Here is a 22571-nt window from a genome sequence, read left to right on the forward strand (position 1 = left end):
GAGGGCGGAGCATGGCGGGAGGGCGGGGCATCGCGGGAGGGCGGAGCATCACGGGAGGGCGGGGCATCGCGGGAGGGCGGAGCATCACGGGAGGGCGGGGCATCGCGGGAGGGCGGGGCATGGGTGCTCAAACTTCGATTTCTCCGCCGTTTCTCAGACAAAACCTTTTTCAAATTTGAACGGCTCTCTGCCCAATGACGAAGCGCCGAACCCAGCCTATTAACTGTCAGTAACACGTGCTGCGCTCTCCTTTTTGAGAGAGAGAGAGCTGACTGGTGGTGATTTAATCTGTGGATCATCACACCTCAGGTGAGGGGCAAGTCGGAGACGGGAATGGAACCCACGCTGCTGGCCTCGCTTTCCATCACGAACCAGCTGCTCAGCCAACTGAGCAAAACCGGCCCCTTGGTAACAAATAACAAGTGAGCAGCTGGACAGTCTTTCATTACTCAGTGAGGTTTATTACCACCGGTAAGGTTGGCAATGCTGTGGCTCCGCAGGGCCCTCTGCAGGATCTCTCCAGCTCCAGGCAGGTTGTTACGGAGAGCTCACTTACCGAGGCACACCATCATGTGCAGTCCTCTCGAGATGCAGCCAGCCAGGCTGCCAGAACACTGGGCATTTCTTTCTGTGATTTCACATTCCCTTGGGCACGGTGTTCTATTGACTGCACTCACACCAATTCACCAACAGGAGAGGTCGCACTCTCTCAATATGCAGCTGGCCTGCAACCACCAGAACGCCTTGGGCTGGATTCTCCGCTGCCCAACACCGATATCGTAATCGGCGATCGGACGGAGAATCTATTCCGGCGCCCAAATCGGGGCCGGCAGCGGTGTAACGGCGGTCAACCGTGCTCTGCCCCCTCGGAAATGGGCTAATCGCGTCGCGCGCGGACGCCATTGCAGGCCCGCCCGCGATGTTCCACCCCTGATGTGCCAAGTTCCCGACTGCGCGGTTGACGTGAACTCTGTCCAGCGGCGCCACGCTTGGTCGGGATCCGTGCCGCTGGCCGGGGAGGGTGGGGGGGCTTCTGCGAGGGTGAGGGGGACTGGTGGGGTGACCCGGGGGTAGGCTGTGGGGTCGTGGATAGCAGGTCGGGTCCACACACAGCTGGCACCATGTTGTACGGCGTGACCGCTGCAGGTCATCACCATGCGCCTGCGCGACGACGGACCCGGCCATTCACCAGCGGTTTCTGGCGCGGGAGCCGGGAGTTTCACCCGACGTCGCCGCTAGCCCCCCCGGTCCTGGCATCGCTGATTTTGGCGTGGTAAAACACCCGCTAATTCGCCGTTTCAGCCGGCACTTAGCCGCTGAAACAGCGAATTCAGTCCATTATCTTCCAGATACCCAGGAAGTTGTTGTAACTCGGAAATCCTGAGGCAACTGCACAGATTTTCGAGGGATCTCAGCACATTCTGGATTGGCTACCCACTGAAAACATGGCAGATAACAGCCGTTCAGTGGCCTGACATTCTCTCAGGGGAAGGTATAACCCTGTTCATGCTGTGACATTGATAGATCAAACCACTGGCATCATGAAGGTGGGATTTGAATGTCTGGTTGATCAAGTGACGCTGTCCATTCCAATCTTCAGAGGGCCTCACATATCATTGTGGCTTGCTGCACCTTACAAACTGATGCTGCAAAGGAGGGGATCTTGCCAGCTGCTGACATGGACGAGCTTCACATGTCCTCCAATTGCGAGGGCATTGAGAGGGATGAGGGTGAAGAAGATGAGGGAGCAGGGGTATAGAACAGTGGGCGGGATTCTCTGATCCTGAGGCTAAGTGTTGACGGCGACGGGATCTCCGTCGCGTTTCCCGACGGTGTCAACACGGCCTCAGGATCAGCAATTCTTGCCCCTGCAGGTTCACGCCGCTCCAGCTGCTGAAATGGCCGTGGAATGGGCGCCGGGGGATGCGCGCATGCGCAGCGGGTCCGGCACGAACCCGCGCATGCGCAGTCCCACCGGCGCGATATCCGCCCATGCGCGGTGTCTCCCTTGTCCGCGCCGGCCCCGACGCAACATGGCGCAGGAGTACAGGCGCCAGCGGGACTCGGCGTTTGACTGGCACCACGTCAACCACACCAACGTCGGGGCGGCGTTGGGCGATTCGGATTCTCCGGCCTGGCCCCGGGCTGAGAGAATTCCGCCCAGTGTACTGACCAAACAAGGCAGGCGTGCAACATGAAACGTGAAGTTCCAGGAAGGCGATGACACGATACAATGATCATCCACTTTAACCAGTGTCCTCCATGCTGGGCACAGCTTACCATCTTCATAGGAATAGGAATTAGCAGCAGAAGTCAGCAATTCAGTCCCTCGAGCCTCCTCCCCCATTCAATCAAAACCTGGCTGATCTCTTTCTGACCTCAAATCCACCTCCCCACCTGCTCCCACATCCCTTTAATCCGTTTTAAAATCAGAAATATATCTATCTCCTTGAAAGTGTTTAATGATTCAGATTCCACCGCACTATGGGACAGCGAGTTCCACAAATTCACCGCCCTCTGCGGGAAGTAGTTCCTCCTCAACTCAGTTTTACATCTACCACCTCTCAACCTATATCTGTGACCTCTCGTTCTAGATTACCCCACAAGGGCGGAACATTTGGTCTGTGTTTACTTTATCAGTCCTTTAGTATTTTATGTTTCCTCCGGGCGCTCCGATTTCCTCCCGCAAGTCCCGAAAGACGTGCTTGTTAGGTGAATTGGACATTCTGCATTCTCCCTGTCTCCCCGAACAGGCGCCGGAATGTGGCGACGCGGGGATTTTCACAGTAACTTCATTGCAGTGTTAACGTAAGCCTACTTACATAGAACATGGAACATTACAGCGCTGTACAGGCCCTTCGACCTGTGACAATAAAGATTATTATTATACTTTTTCATACACCCCCGCTGCTCTCATCCTTATCTCAGTGATCCACTTGAATCATAAAATCACAGAATTGTTACGGTGCGGAAGGAGGCCATTCAGCCCATCATTGTTCCAACCGAGCATCATGGCTTTGTGCCATGCCCTTGCCTTTTCCCCTTCGTCCTGCACATCGCTCCAAACAAACAATCATCTAATTCCCTCCTGAGTGCCCTGATTGAACTTGCCTCCACCACATTTCCAGGAGGTGCATTCCGCACCCCAACTACTTGTGTGTAGAACCTTTTTCTCTCTGGCAGATAGAGTTGAGGATTGTCAGAGGACACAATGGACATAGATAGGTTGGAGACCTGGGCAGAGAAATGGAAAACGGAGTTTAATCCGGACAAATGTGAGGTAATGCATTTTGGGAGGTCTAACGTAGAGGGGAAATGTACAGAAAATGGCAAAAGTTTTAGGAATATAGAAAGTCAGAGATCTGGGCGTACAGGTTCACAGATCTTTGAAAGTGGCAACACAAGTGGACAAGGTAGTCACGAAGCATCCGGAATGCAAGCCTTCATTGGACGGGGCATCGAGTATAAAAACTGGCAAGTCATGCTGCAGTTGTATAGAACCTTGGTAAGGCCGCACTTGGAATATTGCGCACAATTCTGGTCGCCACACTACCAGAAGGATGTGGAGGCCTTGGAGAGGGTGCAGAGGAGGGTTTACCTGGGCTGGAGGGTGTTAGCTATGTGGAGAGGCTGAATAGACTCGGACTCTTTTCATTAGAAAGACAGTGGTTGAGGGGCGACCTGTTAGAGGTCTACAAGATTATGAGGGACATAGATAGAGTGGATGGGCAGGCACTCTTTCCCAGGGTGGAGGAGTCAGTCACCAGGGGGCATAGGTTTAAGGTCCGTGGGGCAAAGTTTAGAGGAGATGTGCGAGGCAGGTTTTTTACGCAGAGGTTGGTGAGTGTCGAATGCGTTGCCAGGGGAGGTTGCGGGAGCAGATACATTAACGGCATTCAAAAGGCAACTTGACAAATTCATGGATAGGATGGGTATAGAGGGATACGGCACAAGGAGTTGCTGAGGGTTTTGGCAAAGGTTGGCCTTATCCTGTGCTGTATTCTTTGCTCTTTGAATGAGTGTATACACTCTTATGACACTATGATCTCATCCGAGGAGGTTAGACTGACCTCAGGAGGAAGTGGCCTTTCTGCAATGTGATAATACTTGTGAAAGGGTGTTTGTTCCACGCCTCAGATTGTGCAGCATTTTCTTGAACTTTACCAACATTTCACTGGCTACAACAGCCGACAACCGGATATAACCGCAGCACCACACGTGGCAGAATGCTGGCTCAAGGAGGTCAATCTCCATTTAATACACATCGTTTTCATGTGTGAGTTTGATTGTCATAGTGCAATGCAGATTTGGGGCTCAGTCAGCCAATCAGCGATGGTGTGCTACTCCTGGAGCACCGCAGGCCCTGTGGCCTGGACCAAAGACGTCAGGACGGCCGTCGCTCTATCAGTGTTGACATCATTCCGCTTGTGTGTCAGCACAATGACATCAGACGGACTCCACCTTCGGACGTTACGATATGTTGACTGCATCCAGCCTGGCGTTCCCAGATTTGTCTTTGCGGTTCCAACATCGGTGTTCGGGCAGCATCTGGGAGCTTAGCATCCGACTGGGATTCAGCGGAATGCTGGCCCTCAACCATCCTCTGAGTCCGGGAGGTGACCTAGGGTGTCCCACCTGCAAATGTGACTCACGGCATCACGCTGGGCGAGGCAAGACGGGCCGGAGAGAGCTGGCAGCCGCAAACCCCGAGGCCACCCCAATCTCCAATAGAGGAAAGAGGACGCCATTCCCCCTCAACGTTACTCGCACATGGAGATCCACCCACGGACTCGGGGGCTCGCCCCACTGACACACACAAGGAGAACCACCCCCCAAGTGATATGGGAACCCACCCAATGGACCACCGCAGAGGGACCCCTGGCAATGCTCCCTGGCAGCGGGCAGTACCAGCGTGTCAGGGGGCTTTGCCACGGAGCAGTACCAGGGTGACAGAGGGCATTGAAATGGAGCAGTACCAGGGTGTCAGGGGGCATTGCCATGGAGCAGTACCAGAGTGTCAGGGGGCATTGTCATGGAGCAGTACCAGGGTGTCAGGGGCATTGCCACGGAGCAGTGCCAGGGTGTCAGAGGGCATTGCCATGGAGCAGTACCAGGGTGTCAGGTGGCATTGCCATGGAGCAGTACCAGCGAGTCAGAGGGCATTGCCATGGAGGACTACCAGGATGTCAGAGGGCATTACCATGGTGCAGTACCAGGGTGTCAGGGGGCATTGTCACAGAGCAGTACCAGGGAGTCAGGGGGCATTGCCATGGAGAAGTACGTGTGCCAGGGGGCATTGCCATGGAGAAGTACCAGGGTGTCAGGGGGCATTGCCACGGAGCAGTACCAGGGTGTCAGGGGGCATTGCCATGGAGCAGTACCAGGGTGCCAGGGGGCATTGCCACAGAGTAGTACCAGGGTGTCAGGGGGCATTCCCACGGAGCAGTACCAGGGTGCCAGGGGGCATTGCTACGGAGCAGTGCCAGCGTGTCAGAGAGCATTGCCATGGAGCAGTACCAGGGTGACAGAGGGCATTGCCATGGAGCAGTGTCAGGGGGCATTGCCATGGAGCACTGCCAGGGTGTCAGAGGGCACTGACATGGAGCAGTACCAGGGTGTCAGAGGGCATTGCCACGGAGCAGTGCCAGGGTGTCAGGGGGCATTGCCACTGAGCAGTACCAGGGTGTCAGGGAGCATTGCAATGGAGAAGTAACAGGGTGACAGGGGGCATTGCCATGGAGCAGTACCAGGGGGCATTGCCATGGTGCAGTACCAGGGTGTCAGGGGGCATTGCCACGGAGCAGTACCAGGGTGTCAGGGGGCATTGCCACGGAGCAGTACCAGGGTGTCAGTGGACATTCCCATGGAGCAGTACCAGGGTGCCAGAGGGCATTGCCATGGAGCAGTGCCAGGGTGTCAGAGGGCATTGCCATGGAGCAGTACCAGGGTGTCAGGGGGCATTGCCACGGAGCAGTACCAGGGTGTCGGGGCATTGCCATGGAGCAGTACCAGAGTGCCGGGGGCATTGCCTTGGAGCAGTATCAGGGTGACAGGGGGCATTGCCATGGAGCAGTACCAGGGTGTCAGGGGGCATTGCCATGAAGCACTGCCAGGGTGTCAGAGGGCATTGCCATGGAGCAGTACCTGGGTGTCAGAGGGCATTGCCACGGAGCAGTGGCAGGGTGTCAGGGGGCATTGCAATGGAGCAGTGCCAGGGGTCATTGCCATGGAGCAGTACCAGCGTGTCAGGGGACATTGCCATGCTGCAGTACCAGGGTATCAGAGGGCATTGCCATGGTGCAGTGCCAGGGTGTCAGGGGGCATTGCCATGGAGCACTGCCAGGGTCTCAGAGGGCATTGACACGGAGCAGTGCCAGGGTGCCAGGGGACATTGCCATGGTGCAGTACCAGGGTCTCAGAGGGGATTGCCATGGAGCAGTGCCAGGGTGACAGGGGGCATTACCATGGAGCAGTGCCAGGGTGCCAGAGGGCATTGCCAATGAGCAGTACCAGGGTGTCAGGGGGCATTGCCACGGAGCAGTGTCAGGGGGCATTGCCACGAAGCAGTGCCAGGGTGTCAGACGGCATTGCCATGGTGCAGTCCCAGAGTCTCAGAGGGCATTGCCATGGAGCAGTACCAGGGTATCAAGGGGCATTGCCATTGAGCAGTACCAGGGTGCCGGGGGCATTGCCATGGAGCAGTACCAGGGTGTGAGGAGACATTGCCACGGAGCAGTACCAGGGTGTCAGAGGGAATTCCCATGGAGCAGTACCAGGGTGTCAGGGGGCATTGCCACGGAGCAGTACCAGGGTATCATGGGGCATTGCCACGGAGAAGTACCAGGGTGTCAGAGGGCATTGCCACGGAGCAGTACCAGGCTTCAGGCGGCATTGCCATGGAACAGTACCAGGGTGTCAGGGGGCATTGCCATGGAGCTGTACCAGGGTGCCAGAGGGCATTGCCATGGAGCAGTGCCATAGTGTCAGGGGGCATTGCCATGGAGCAGTGCCAGGGTGTCAGGGGGCATTGCCATGGAGCAGTAGCAGGGTGCCAGGGGGTATTGCCATGGAGCAGTACCAGGGTGTCAGAGGGCATTACCATGGAGCAGTACCAGGGTGTCAGGGGGCATTGCCATGGAGCTGTACCAGGGTGTCAGAGGGCATTGCCATGGAGCAGTGCCAGGGTGTCAGGGGGCATTCCCACCGGGCAGTACCAGGGTGCCGGTGGCATTGCCGTAGAGCAGTACCAGGGTGTCAGGGGGCATTGCCATGGAGCAGTACCAGGGTGCCAGGGGGCATTGCCATGGAGCACTGCCAGGGTGTCAGTGGGCATTGCCATGGAGCACTGCCGGGGTGTCAGAGGGCATTGCCATGAAGCAGTGCCAGGGTGCCAGGGGGCATTGCCATGGAGCACTGCCAGGGTGTCAGAGGGCATTGCCATGGAGCAGTGGCAGGGTGTCACGGGGCATTGCCATGGAGCAGTGCCAGGGTGTCAGTGGGCATTGCCATGGAGCACTGCCAGGGTGTCAGAGGGCATTGCCATGGAGCAGTGCCAGGGTGCCAGGGGGCATTGCCATGGATCAGTACCAGGATGCCAGGGGGCATAGCCACGGAGCAGTACCAGGGTATCAGGGGGCATTGCCATGGAGTAGTGCCAGGGTGTCAGAGGGCATTGCCATGAAGCAGTACCAGGCTGTCAGGGGGCATTGCCACAGAGCAGTACCAGGGTGCCAGGAGGATATGCCAGGGTTCCAGGGTAAAGCCCCAGGGTGCCAGAGGGCAGTGCCAGGGTGACGGTGCACTGCTGGGGAGGAAATGCCAGGGTACTGCCTGGGCATATCCCTCTCCTCCCCGGGGGCTATACCTGTGCGTCCCCTGCAGCTTCCATTGACCTGGATCACAGTTTTAAACACCGATTGTAAATCCAGCCATCGTGATGTCACGCCGGTGAGGGAAGAATTCTAAATGTGAGGGGTAGATATGGCGGGAAGCCCGCTGATCATATCTGCATTTATAGATATCAGGATCCTCGTTTCATCACCAGCGAGGGGCGGGGCCAATCGCAAAACAAAATCTTGCCAGCGTGATTATTGATGTTTGCGCTCCCAGCGGAAGCAGCCGCAAAAATCATGTCCCATGAGTGAGCAAGAACATGGCAGATGGAATATAATGTGGAATAATGTAAGCTAGTCCACTTTGGGAGAAGGAGCAGATGTGCAAAATATTTCCTAAATGGTAAGAAATGACTAAGTGTAAATGTACAATGGGACCTGTGTGTCCAGGTGTGAAAGTCACTGAATTCTGACATGCCTTTATCACGAGAGGGTTTGAGTACAGGAGGAGTCAGTGTGGTAGTCACCACTGTTGTATTATATTGTATATATGGGTATTACGGTAAGGCCCCTGTACTACAGGTACGGGGGTAGAACCCTGCCTGCTGGCTCCGCCCAGTAGGCGGAGTATAAATGTGTGTGCTCTCCGAACAGCAGCCATTTTGTAAGCTGCTGTAGGAGGCCACACATCTCTGTGTAATAAAGGCTCGATTACTCTCTACTCTCGTCTCGTCGTAATTGATAGTGCATCAGTCAGGTCTTGCTTCAGTTATATAGAAGTTTGCTTAGACTGCCCCTGGAGTACTGGGCGCAGTTTTGGTCCCCTTACCTCAGAAAGGATATTCTTGTCATTGCGGGAGGCTCATCAGGCTTGTTCCGGGGATGGTGCGACTGTCTTATGAAGAGAGACTGAGCAAACGTTTCCATTACAATGATTCATCTCTTTTCCAGACCTGCCGGGTTTTCCCTGCACTTGTTTAAAATTTCAGACGTTCAGTCTCTACACAATTTTGCTTTTATTTCAATGTTTGAAACGTTATACGGAATGGGACCTGAGCCAATGGGAAATAGCTCATCTAACCGGGGATGTCAATGGTGATGCTGGGGAGAGGGGTCATGATTAGGCCAATATCTGTGAACCTTCACACCAGCACCAGAACACGTTTTCACCTCCCTGTGAGAATCTCTCCCCATCTCAGTGAAACTAGAGTTCCCCCTGCCACCCCTAGAATGCTCGCTCAGTGTCTTTGATACATTGGTTCTCTGGTAGTAATGCTGTTTAATATATTGAAGAAGAATTGTCAATGTGTTCTCTTGGGATGTGCTGAGATTTTGGCGGTTTTAGACTGACGTTTAACCATCTTCCAACAGCATCACTGTTACTACCAAGGCTCCATCAGAAGATTCCCTGGATCCCAGGTCTCTGCAAGCACCTGCTCAGGACTCAGGTAAAAAGACTGACAATTAATTCTTGGGTTTTTTCCTCTTTTCTGTGGGCTTAAATATTCCCATTTTTAACCTATCGGCTGCTAGTTCAATTGGGTAAAGGTGACTGTATGACTGTGGTGGGAGGTATTTATTCACAGTGAGGATTCTCTCTAAGACAGTCCCTCAGAGTGAGGTTGACTTTGTTTCCGCTCCGGTTCAATGGGTGATGAGTCTGACGTGAATCTGCAGACTAGACCACGTGGGGGACAGGTGGGGCTTGAAGGGTTGGGAGATGGATCTTCTGCGCCATCTTGGAACGCACCCCAGGACCCCTGCTCGCCTGACCGTACGCGGGCCGCCGATACCTCCGCCACCGCCGACCAGCCACAATAGTTCACCATTCGTCTCGTGGTCATTGATGGTGCATCAATTTATTGTGCTAGGTGTAAAGCCTCCGGCAGCTGGACCCAAGAATGGGGGCAGTGCAGGAGAGCATACACTTTAATACAGAGCCTGCTGGATAGAGCCAGCAGGCTGGGATTTACTGTAATGACTGGAGTACACTGGCAGTGTTCCGCAATACATGTAATGTATGTTCAGTGGTTTACCACAGTATACTCCCTCCGGAACCTTCGATTTTGCTTCTTCATGTTCCCGACAAAGACCGCCAATAAGTTCAGTGCCTTCCTGAGTGAGCCTTCTCCATTTTGATTGGCCACAAAGCAGGGTCTCCCATGAGTCTGTGGGTATGTCTGATCTCTTGACGGATGCTTTGAGCACATCCCTGAAACATTTCTCTTCTCCTCCTGGCTGTGTCCTGCCAGGATTGTGCTTTGAGAAGAGCAGTGCGTTGGTGTCAGGCGCATCAAATACAGGGGCTGGTTTAGCACACTGGGCTAAATCAATGAAGTTACCGTGAAAAGCCCCCATCGCCACATTCTGGCACCTGTTCGGGGAGGCCGGTACGGGAATTGAACCCGCGCTGCTGGCCTTGTTCTGCATTGCAAGCCAGCTGTTTAGCCCACTGTGCTAAACCTGCCCCTTACTCTGAGACTATGTCCTCTGGTCCTAGACTCTCCCATAAGGGTTCTCTCAGCATCTCCCCCGTCAAACCCCCTGAGAATCCGATATGTCTCAATAAAGTCACCTCTCATTCTTCTAAACTCCAATGAGGACAGGCCCAACTTACTCAACCTCTCTGCTCAAGAAAATCCCTCCATACCTGGGATCAACCTAGTGAACCTTCTCTGGACAGCCTCTAATGTCAGTAAAACCTTTGTAGATAATGAAACCAAAACTGTTGACAGTATTCCAGGTGTGGCCTTGTATAGGTTGAGCAGGACTTCCCTCATTTTATAAAGGCCAACACTGCATTGGCCTCCCGATTACCTGCTGAACTTGCGTGCTAGCTTTTTGTGATTGAAGCACGAGGACCACAAGTCCCTCTGTGCTGCAGCTTTCTGCAATCTCTCTCCATTTAAATAATATTCCGCTTCTTTGTTCTTCCTACCAAAGTGCACAACTTCGCAATTTCCGATGTTATATTCCAGCTGCCAAGTTTTATTTCCCTCTGTGGCCTCTTTGTGTCATCCTCACCACTTCCCGCCTGTATTGTGCAAATCGTGCATTTGCTTCCCTTGTCTAAGTCATTAATATAGATTATAAATCTGTCTCTTCCAGCCTGAAATGTGGTCAGTTACGGAACACTCAAATCCCTCTGGGTTTGAAAATTCCAAATACTCGCAGCCCTCGAAGTGACATAATTTCTCCTCATCTCAGTCCTTCATGATCAGATCTTCATCCTGTGACTGTGCCCCATGTTTGAGATTCCCAACCAACAGAAGCAAACTCTTATCAAGGCCCTTCACAATGTTTCAATGAGACCACCGCTCATTCTTGTAAATATAGAAGAATTTAGGCTGAATTTTCTCAGCTTGTCATCACAGGATAATCCCCTCATCCCTGGGAGTAATTTGGTAACCCTTCTCTGTAACCCCCCCCCCCCCCCTCCTCCCCCAGGCAGCATCCTGGGAAATCTCCTTTGCACCCTTTCCAATGCTTCCACATCCTTCCTATCGTGAGGAGACCAGAACTGCGCACACAATACAACATCATTCCAGATGCAGTCTCACCCAGAGCTCTGTACAATTGTAACAAGTTTCTTTATTCCTGAAGTATAACCCATTGCAATGAAGGCGAACAGGCCATTCGCATTCCTCATCTCTTGCTGCTCCCTTTCCTTTATCTTTAAAGGGATGTTAAGTGATCAGCAAAGTGATGGAAGGAGTCACCGACAGTGCTCTCAAGCGGCACTTACTCAGCAATAACCTGCCCACTGATCATCAATTTAGGTTCCGCCAGGGTCACTCAGCTCCTGGCCTCATTTCAGCCTTGGTTCCAACATGGACAAAAGAGCTGAATGCCGGAGGTGAGGGGAGAGTGACTGCCCTCAACACCAAGGCAGCATTTGACCGAGTGTGGCATCAAGGAGCCCTCGCTAAACTGGAGTCAATGGGAATCAGGGGGGAAACTCTCCGCTGGTTGGAGTCATACCCGGCACAAAGGAAGATGGTTGTGGTGGTTGGAGATCAATCATCGCTGTTCTATGTGGCAAGTTACATTCACACCACACAAGTGCCAGGCAATGACCATCTCCTATAAGAGTGGATCTAGACATTGCCCCTTGACATTCAATGTCATTACCATTGCTGAATCCCCCACAATCAGCATCCTGGGGGTTACTATTGATCAGAAACTGAACTGGACTAGCCACATTAATACTGTGGCTACCAGGGCAGGACAAAGGCTAGGAATCCTGCAGCGAGTAACTCCCCTCCTGACCCCCGCAAAGCCCGTCCACAAGGCACAAGTTGGGAGTGTAATGGAATACTCTCCGCTTGCCTGGATGAGCGCAGCTCCAACAACACTCAAGAAGCTCAACACCATCCAGGACAAAGAAGGCTGCTCCCCCTTCCACAAACATTCAAACCCTCCATCATCGACGAACAGTGGCAGCCGTGTGTATAAACAAAGGCAATAAACAAAGAAATAACAGATGCATGTAGAAATGGTACAGCAGTTATCATGGGGGATTTTAATCTACACGTTGATTGGTTTAACCTGGTCGGTCAAGGCAGCCTTGAGGAGGAGTTTATAGAATGTATCCGCGATAGTTTCCTCGAACAGTATGTAATGGAACCTACGAGGGAACAAGCGGTCCTAGATCTGGTCCTGTGTAATGAGACAGGATTGATTCAGGATCTCATAGTTAGGGATCCTCTCGGAAGGAGCGATCACAATATGGTGGACTTTAAAATACAGATGGAGGTTGAGAAGGTAAAATCAAGCACTAGTGTTTTGTGCTTAAACAACGGAGATTACAATGGGATGAGAGAAGAACTAGCTAAGGTAGACTGGGAGCAAAGACTTTATGGTGAAACAGTTGAGGAACAGTGGAGAACCTTCCAAGTGATTTTTCACAGTGCCCAGCAAAGGTTTACACCAACAAAAAGGAAGGACGGTAAAAAGAGGGAAAATCGACCGTGGATATCTAAGGAAATAAGGGAGAGTATCAAATTGAAGGAAAAAACATACAAAGTAGCAAAGATCAGTGGGAGACTAGAGGACTGGGAAATCTTTAGGGTGCAACAGAAAGCTACTAAAAAAGCTATAAAGAAGAGTAAGATAGATTATGAGAGTAAACTTGCTCAGAATATAAAAACAGATAGTAAAAGTTTCTACAAATACATAAAACAAAAAAGAGTGGCTAAGGTAAATATTGGTCCTTTAGAGGATGAGAAGGGAGATTTAATAATGGGAGATGAGGAAATGGCTGAGGAACTGAACAGGTTTTTTGGGTCGGTCTTCACAGTGGAAGACACAAATAACATGCCAGTGACTGATGGAAATGAGGCTATGACAGGTGAGGACCTTGAGAGGATTGATATCACCAAGGAGGTAGTGATGGGCAAGCTAATGGGGCTAAAGGTAGACAAGTCTCCTGGCCCTGATGGAATGCATCCCAGAGTGATAAAAGAGATGGCTAGGGAAATTGCAAATGCACTAGTGATAATTTACCAAAATTCACTAGACTCTGGGGTGGTCCCGGCGGATTGGAAATTACCAAATGTGACACCACTGTTTAAAAAAGGAGGTAGGCACAAAGTGGGTAATTATAGGCCAGTGAGCTTAACTTCGGTAGTAGGGAAGATGCTGGAATCTATCAGCAAGGAAGAAATAGCGAGGCATCTGGATGGAAATTGTCCCATTGGACAGACGCAGCATGGGTTCATAAAGGGCAGGTCGTGCCTAACTAATTTAGTGGAATTTTTTGATTAATTAACAGTGCGGTAGATAACGGGGAGCCAATGGATGTGGTATATCTGGATTTCCAGAAAGCCTTTGACAAGGTACCACACAAAAGGTTGTTGCATAAGATAAAGATGCATGGCATTAAGGGGAAAGTAGGAGCATGGATAGAGGATTGGTTAATTAATAGAAAGCAAAGAGTGGGGATTAATGGGTGTTTCTCTGGTTGGCAATCAGTAGCTAGTGGTGTCCCTCAGGGATCAGTGTTGGGCCCACAACTGTTCACAATTTACATAGATGATTTGGAGTTGGGGACCAAGGGCAATGTATCCAAGTTTGCAGACGACACTAAGATAAGTGGTAAAGCAAAAAGTGCAGAGGATACTGGAAGTCTGCAGAGGGATTTGGATAGGCTAAGTGAATGGGCTAGGGTCTGGCAGATGGAATACAATGTTGACAAATGTGAGGTTATCCATTTTGGTAGGAATAACAGCAAAAGGGATTATTATTTAAATGATAAAATATTAAAACATGCTGCTGTGCAGAGAGACCTGGGTGTGCTAGTGCATGAGTCGCAGAAAGTTGGTTTTCAGGTGCAACAGGTGATTAAGAAGGCAAATGGAATTTTGTCCTTCATTGCTAGAGGGATGGAGTTTAAGACTAGGGAGGTTATGCTGCAATTGTATAAGGTGTTAGTTAGGCCACACCTGGAGTATTGTGTTCAGTTTTGGTCTCCTTAGTTGAGAAAGGACGTACTGGCACTGGAGGGTGTGCAGAGGAGATTCACTAGGTTAATCCCAGAGCTGAAGGGGTTGGATTACGAGGAGAGGTTGAGTAGACTGGGACTGTACTAGTTGGAATTTAGAAGGATGAGGGGGGATCTTATAGAAACATATAAGATTATGAAGGGAATAGATAGGATAGATGCGGGCAGGTTGTTTCCACTGGCGGGTGAAAGCAGAACTAGGGGGCATAGCCACAAAATAAGGACAGTACGAAGTCTTACAACACCAGGTTAAAGTCCAACAGGTTTGTTTCGATGTCACTAGCTTTCGGAGCGCTGCTCCTTCCTCAGGTGAATGAAGAGGTCAAAATAAGGGGAAGTAGATTGAGGACTGAGTTTAGGAGGAACTTCTTCACCCAAAGGGTTGTGAATCTATGGAATTCCTTGCCCAGTGAAGCAGTAGAGGCTCCTTCATTAAATGATTTTAAGATAAAGATAGATAGTTTTTTGAAGAATAAAGGGATTAAGGGTTATGGTGTTCGGGCCGGAAAGTGGAGCTGAGTCCACAAAAGATCAGCCATGATCTCATTGAATGGTGGAGCAGGCTCGAGGGGCCAGATGGCCTACTCCTGCTCCTAGTTCTTATGTTCTTATGTTCTTATGTACCATCTACAAGATCCACTGCAGGAACTCACCAAGGTCCCTTAGACAGCACCTTCCAAACCCACGGTCACTGCCATCTAGAAGGACAAGAGCAGCAGATACCTTGGAACCCCACCACCTGGAGGTTCCCCTCCAAGTCACACAACCGTTCCTTCACAATCACTGGGGAAAAATCCTAGATCTCCCTCCCTAACAGCACTGTGGATGTATCTACATCTCATGGACTACAGCAGTTCAAGAAGGCAGCTAACCAACACCTGTTGAAGGGCAATTAGGGGCGGACAATAAATGTTGGCCTAGTCAGCGGTTCATTCTTGAATCGAATGAGTAAAAAATAAATGTAGTTGGGAAATGATTTATTGAGCAGGGCATGAGTTACTCTCTCTGATAGTTCAGATTTATTTCTCTTTCACCAGGATAAAAGTGTTTTCTCTCTCTCTCCTCCAGTGCACTGATTGTTTTCAGTGATCGAACTTACGTCATTGAACATCTTGAGGGAGACAAAGATGGCCGCCATTTTGTATACCGACCTGAAGACCTCCCCTCACCACCCAGTGACTGCGAAACCACAGATACTCCCACCGAGTCAAATGTGACTGATGACATTTATCCATTACATCGGGTGAGTAATGAGCAGCACAACTAAATAACTGAAAGAAACCAAATGATTAACTGAGAAACTACAGCCTTGTAAACAACCTGGGCGGGATTCTCCCTTCTGGGGACTGGGAAAACCGGTGGCATCCACTCCGGCATCAACAGCCCCCGAAAGTGAGGAATTCTCCAAATTTTCAGGGGCTAGGTTGACGCCGGAGTGGTTGGCGCCGCTTCAGCCAGCTCGAGTTTGCGCATGCGCGGAACGGCCGGCGTGATCTCGCGCATGCGCGGACCGGCCAGCGTATTTACATGCATGCGCGGGGGTTCTCTTTTCCGCACCGGCTCCCGGGCAATATGGCGGAGCCCTAAAGGGTCCCGGCGCGAAGGAAAGAAGGCCCCGGCGGAAACAGCCCGCCAGCAGGATCTGTAGGCCCGATCGCGGGCTAGGCCACCGTGGGGACCCCCCCCTCCCCCCAGGGTCGGATCCCCCAGCGTCCTTCCCAGGACTGCCTCCGCACACTTACCTGCCAGGTCCCGACTTTCGTGAAGTGAGTAATGCATGCCACCGGGACTGGGCAAAACTGGACGGTTCTCGGCCCATCGGGGCCCGGAGAATTACTGGGGGCGGCCCCGACTGGCGTGGCGGGAATCCGCCGCCCCCTGAAAAACGGCACCGGAGAATAGGGCAGCCGGCGGCGGGGCGGGATTCGCTTCTCCCCTGGGGATTCTCCGACCCTGCCCCTATTCAGAAAAACCCTAGGAAGCGCTTCAGGGCCTTGGAGTAGTGAGGGAGGGGGGACTCCATAAGGGGCGCATGCTTTCAGAATCCCGGCCCCTATTCAGCCCAACATTCTGATCGGGCACCACCCTCTAAACAAGGAAAATGTCCAACTCCTATTTGTGTACCATGCTCCCATTTCCTTAATCTACCCGTCTAGTCTCAACAAATATGTTGACAAAGCTTCAGAATCAACAACTAATTCTGGACGTGAATCCCACAACCTCAATTCACTTCATGGAGCATGTTTTCTGCACTCCCTGTCACCACACAAGGGTGTCGAGGCTTTGGAGAGGGTGCAGAGGAGGTTTAGTCGGATGCTGCCTGGTCCTTGATAGTATCGGTAGAGGTGACCACGGCACAGTCCTTATGGACACAAAGTCCCGTCTTCACATTGAGGACACCCTCCATCGTGTTGTGTGGCACTATCACCGTGCTGAATTGGATAGACTTCGACCAGATCTAGCAACTCAAGACTGGGCATCCATGAGGTGTTGTGGACCATCAGCAGCAGACTTGTGCTCCAGAAGTTGCCGCACCCCTAGCCAAGCTGTTATGATACAGCTACAATACTGGCATCTACCCGGCAACGTGGAAAATTGCCCAGGTGTGTCCTGTACACAAAAACAGGACAAATATAGCCCTGCCAATTATCGTCCCATCAGTCTACTCTCCAACATCAGCAAAGTGATGGAAGGAGTCATCAACAGTGCTATCATGCAGCACTTACTCAGCAATCACGGACACTCAGTTTGGGTTCCGCCAGGGTCACTCAGCTCCTGACCTAATCACAGCCTTGGTTCAAACATGGATGTGGTAGTCTGTGTAGAGGTATTACGGTACCTGGTAATGCTGGAACACCATTGGTAGATAGTGTACGTTTCCTATTGGTCAAGCTGTATGGTAGCTCCGCCCTGCAAGGCAGGGTATAAGAGCCCGTGCCGCCCCAACAGCCTTCTTTCTGTACCTGAGCTGCTGGGGGAAACATCTAGCTTATTAAAGCCTTCAGTTGGACTACACCCTCGCTTTAGTGGTCATTGATCGTGCATCAATTTGATAAGCTAGATTTAAAAGGATGGAGCTCCGAATCAAGCCGGAGTGTCTGCAACTCAGCCCCCACGCGGCAAACTCAGCGGCAACCTTCAAGCACTGGCTGGCGTGCTTTAAAGGGTATCTCGGGACGGCCAACAACAAACCCACGGGGGCGCATAAACTGCAAGTCCTGCACTCAAGGGTGAGCCCGGAGATTTACACCCTCATCGAGGACGCGGACGACTTCGATGCAGCAATGGAGCTGCTAAAAGGACATTATATTCACCTGGTAAACCAGGTCTACGCTCGACATCTGCTAGCGACGAGGTGACAAATCCCTGGGGAATCGCTGGAAGAATTCTACCGTGCACTCCTGGTGTTGGGGAGAAACTGCAGCTGCCCGCAAGTTTCGGAGAGCGACCACACAGAACTCTTGATCTGGGATACTTTCGTGGCAGGTATGCTGTCCTCCCAAAGCCGCCAGCAATTGCTGGAGAAAGACACCCTAGGCCTCAAGGAGGCACGGGCCCGTGCAGGCTCCATGGATGTGGCCTCCCAAAACGCCCGCGCTTACGTCCCCGACCACGCGGCAGCCCCCTGGGCAACGTGGAACCCCTCCGCAGCCGACCCCGAGACATCTCCCATCCCCCCACAAGCTTGTGCTGCAAGGCGGCCTGGCAACCCCGGGGGGCCCCGCTGCTACTTTTGCGGGCGGGCCAAGCACCCCCGGCAGCGCTGTCCGGCCAGCGCATCCACCTGCAAGGGACGCGGTAAAAAGGGCCACTTCGTGGTGGTATGCCAGGCCCTTGTGGTCGCTGCGGTCTCTGGTGGCGAATGCGGACCACCACCACAACCCTCTCCACAATCCCCGTGCGCATCTTCCTCCTCCAGTGCCATGTGCGGCCCCCGGACGCCGCCATCTTGTCCCGCGGATGCCACGTGCGATGGATGGCTGCCGCCATTTTGTGCACCCCCAGCCATGTGCGACCAATGGGCGCCGCCATCTTGGATGGACTGCCAGGACCCCAGCTCGGCTGACCACACACTGCCCGAAGAAAACACTCAACTGCTGCTGTGATTAACCTCAGTGACCCTGGACCAGTCCCGGCCTCGAACACTCTCAACTGCTACAACAACAGTACTAATCAACGGGCACGAGATGTCCTGCTTAATCGACTCTGGGAGCACGGAGAGCTTCATACACCCCAACATGGTAAGGCGCTGTTCTCTCCCCGTCCACCCCGTCAATCAAAAAGTCTCCCTGGCCTCCGGTTCCCACTCAGTAGAGACAACGGGGTTTTGTGTAGCAAACCTCACGGTCCAGGGAAGGGAGTTTAAAAATTACCGGCTCTACATCCTTCCCCACCTCATCGCGGCCACACTCCGAGGGTTAGATTTCCAGTGCAATCTCCAAAGTCTAACTTTCAAATTCGGCGGCCCTATACCCCCTCTCACTGTCTGCAGCCTCGCGACCCTCAAGGTCGATCCTCCTTCCCTGTTTGCGAACCTCACCCCGGATTGCATACCCGTCGCCACCAGGAGCAGACGGTACAGTGCCCAGGATCGGATCTTTATTAGGTCAGAGGTTCAAAGGCTACTGAGGGAAGGAGTCATTGAAGCTAGCAACAGCCCCTGGAGAGCTCAAGTAGTGGTGGTAAAGACCGGGGAGAAACATAGGGTGGTCATCGACTACAGTCAGACCATTAACAGGTTTACGCAGCAGGACGCGTACCCTCTCCCCTGCATATCCGACCTGGTAAACAGGATCGCGCATTACAAGGTCTTCTCCACGGTGGATCTTACGTCCGCCTACCACCATCTCCCCATCCGCACTAGTGACCGCAAATACACTGCGTTCGAGGCAGATGGGCGGCTCTACCACTTCTACCACTTCTTAAGGGTTCCCTTTGGTGTCACTAACGGGGGCTCGGTCTTCCAGCGTGAGATGGACCGAATGGTTGACCGGTACGGTTTACGGGCAACATTCCCGTATCTCGATAATGTCACCATCTGCGGCCACGACCAGCAGGACCACGCCACCAACCTCCGAAAATTCCTCCAGACCGCAAAGATCCTTAACCTTACGAATAACAAGGATAAATGCGTGTTTAGCACCGACTGCCCAGCCATCCTCGGCTATGTAGTGCAAAATGAAGTTATAGGCCAAGACCCTGAATGCATGCGCCCCTTATGGAGTCCCCCTCCCTCACTACTCCAAGGCCCTGAAGCGCTTCCTAGGGTTTTTCAGTTACTATGCCCAGTGGGTCCCCAACTATGCGGACAAGGCCCGTCCCCTGATCCAATCCACAATTTTTCCCCTGTCGATAGAGGCCCGCCAGGCCTTCAGCTGCATCGAAGCGGACATCGCAAGGGCCACGATGCGCACCATCGATGAGCCCCTACCCTTCCAGGTCGAGAGCGATGCATCTGACGTAGCTCTGGCCGACACCCTCAACCAATCGGGCAGACCCGTGGCCTTCTTCTCCCGCACCCTCCACACTTCCAAAATCCACAATTCCTCAGTCGAAAAGGAGGCCCAGGCCACAGTAGAAGCTGTGCGACATTGGAGGCATTACTTGGCCGGCAGGAGATTCACTCTCCTCACTGACCAACGGTCGGTTGCTTTCATGTTCGATAATGCACAGCGGGGCAAGATAAAAAACGATAAGATCTTGCGGTGGAGGATCGAACTCTCCACCTACAACCACGAGATTTTGTATCGTCCCGGGAAGCTAAACGAGCCTCCAGATGCCCTGTCCTGCGGCACATGTGCCAACGCACAAGTGTACCGCCTCCGAGCCCTCCACGAGGACCTCTGCCACCCGGGGGTCACTCGCTTCTTCCATTTCATCAAGACCCGCAACCTGCCCTACTCCGTCGAGGAGGTCAGGACAGCCACCAGGGACTGCCAAATCTACGCGGAGTGCAAACCGCACTTCTACCGGCCAGAGAAAATGCACCTGATAAAGGCTTCCCGTCCCTTTGAACGCCTCAGCATGGACTTCAAAGGCCCCCTCCCCTCCACCGACCACAACACGTACTTCCTGAACGTGATTGACGAGTACTCCCGGTTCCCATTCGCCACCCCCTGCCCAGACATGACCACAACCACCATCATCAAGGCCCTCCATAGCATCTTTATGCTTTCCGGGTTCCCTGCTTACATACATAATGATAGGGGGTCCTCGTTGATGAGCGACGAACTGCGTCAATTCCTGCTCAGCAAGGGCATCGCCTCGAGCAGGACGACCAGTTACAATCTTCGGGGTAACGGACAGGTAGAGAGGGAGAACAGAACGGTCTGGAAGACCATCCTACTGGCCCTTCGGTCCAGGAATCTCCCAGTCTCCAGCTGGCAGGACGTCCTCTGGGATGCCCTCCTCTCCATCCGGTCACTGCTTTGTACCACGACCAACCAAACACCTCACGAATGTCTCCTTGTCTTCCCCAGGAAGTTCATCTCTGAGACCTCGCTCCCGACCTGGCTGGCAGCACCCGGACCCATCCTGCTCCGAAAACACGTGCGGGCGCACAAGTCGGGCTTGTTGGACGAGAGGGCCCATTTTCTCCATGCTAACCCCCAGTACGCTTATGTGGCGTACCCCGACGGCCGACAAGATACGGTCTCCCTACGAGACCTGGCGCCCGCCGGATCCCCACGCACACCCCAGCCACCAGTACCGCCCTCCCTCCCACTGGTGCACCTTACAGCTTCCCCCTTCCCAGGAGGATCGATCCTTCCGCCAGTCCTGTCTAGGCCCCCCCCCCACCCACCGATGCACCCTGCAGACGCTCCCTTCCCAGATCAACCATTTTCCCCACCAGCACCGTCTAGGGGTGTCGAAGCTGCCACAGAGATCAAGGCCACGCTCCAGGAGTCACAGACCCCTGAGCCTCTACCGGCGTCACCACCAGAGCTTTGACAATCACAGAGGACGACCAGGGCCCCCGATCGACTGATTGCTTCATTTTAAAGTGTATAGTTAATTGTGAATCTGTAAATAGTTACGACAATAAGACAAAACGCTGCATGGAGGTATTACGGTACCTCCATAACTATAACTTCTACCACGTTACCATGTTGTAATATCAAGCCACCACCACCGCCAGACTCTTTTTTAACAGGGGGTGAATGTGGTCGTCTGTGTAGAGGTATTACGGTACCTGGGAATGCTGGAACACCATTGATAGATATTGTATGTTTCCTATTGGTCAAGCTGTATGGTAGCTCCGCCCTGCAAGGTGTGGTATAAGAGCCTGTGTCGCCGCAGCAGTCTTCTTTCTGTACCTGAGCTGCTGGGGGAAACATCTAGCTTATTAAAGCTTTCGGTTGGACTACACCCTCGCTTTAGTGGTCATTGATCGTGCATCAATGGACAAAAGAGCTGAATGTCAGAGGTGAGGTGAGAGTGACATCAAGGCAGTATTTGACCGAGTGCGGCATCAAGGAGCCCTCGCTAAACTGGAGTCAATGGGAATCAGGGGAAAACTCTCCACTGGTTGGAGTCATACCCGGCACAAAGGAAGATGGTTGTGGTGGTTGGAGGTCAATCATCTCAACTCCAGGACATCACTGCAGGAGTTCCTCAGGGGAGTGTCCTCGGCCCAACCTTCTTCAGCTGCTCCATCAATGACCTTCCTTCCATCATAAGGTCAGAAGTGGGGATGTTTGCGGATGACTGCACAATGTTCAGCACCATTCACGACTCCGCAGATAATGAAGCAGTCCGGGTCCAAATGCAGCAAGACCTGGACAATATCCAGGCTCGGTCTGACAAGGGGCAAGTTACATTCACACCACAAGTGCCAGGCAATGACCATCCCCTACAAGCGAGGATCTAACCACCGCCCCTTGACATTCAATGGCATTACCATCGCTGAATCCCCCACATCCTGGGGGTTACTATTGATCACTAACTGAACTGGACTAGCCATTATTATCTGTAAAATCTCAGCTACTTTGACCAGTTTGTTCCTGAAATATTTTACCCAGGTGTCTTTCACTGCGAGATGAACAAAGGACAAACACAAGTTCATGATTGAGCCAGATGTATTATTAAACACAGTAAAACAGTTATCCCCCTTAAATGATCCCAACGAATAATAATCCCAAGATTCTTCATATTACCCGAGCTGATGAACTCAGTCAAGCTGTGGGTCCAATTCTCTGGGTCACGGTTGAGTCAGGGCCGTCGTCTGGGACGGTGGG

The 22571-nt window shown here is 52.6% G+C and overlaps 1 protein-coding gene across 1 annotated transcript in view; it reads left to right on the forward strand.

Moving 5' to 3' along the window:
- Window positions 1-22571, forward strand: part of LOC140409439 (disintegrin and metalloproteinase domain-containing protein 12-like) — a 422048-nt gene that overhangs the window by 24531 nt on the left and 374946 nt on the right. Inside the window, exons 4-5 of the mRNA XM_072497872.1 lie at window positions 9204-9280; window positions 15403-15577. Coding sequence (XP_072353973.1) covers window positions 9204-9280; window positions 15403-15577 — 252 coding nt within the window. The remainder of the gene's footprint in view (window positions 1-9203; window positions 9281-15402; window positions 15578-22571) is intronic.

Source organism: Scyliorhinus torazame, chromosome 3, assembly GCF_047496885.1.
Source record: "Scyliorhinus torazame isolate Kashiwa2021f chromosome 3, sScyTor2.1, whole genome shotgun sequence".
Lineage (NCBI taxonomy): Eukaryota > Metazoa > Chordata > Chondrichthyes > Carcharhiniformes > Scyliorhinidae > Scyliorhinus > Scyliorhinus torazame.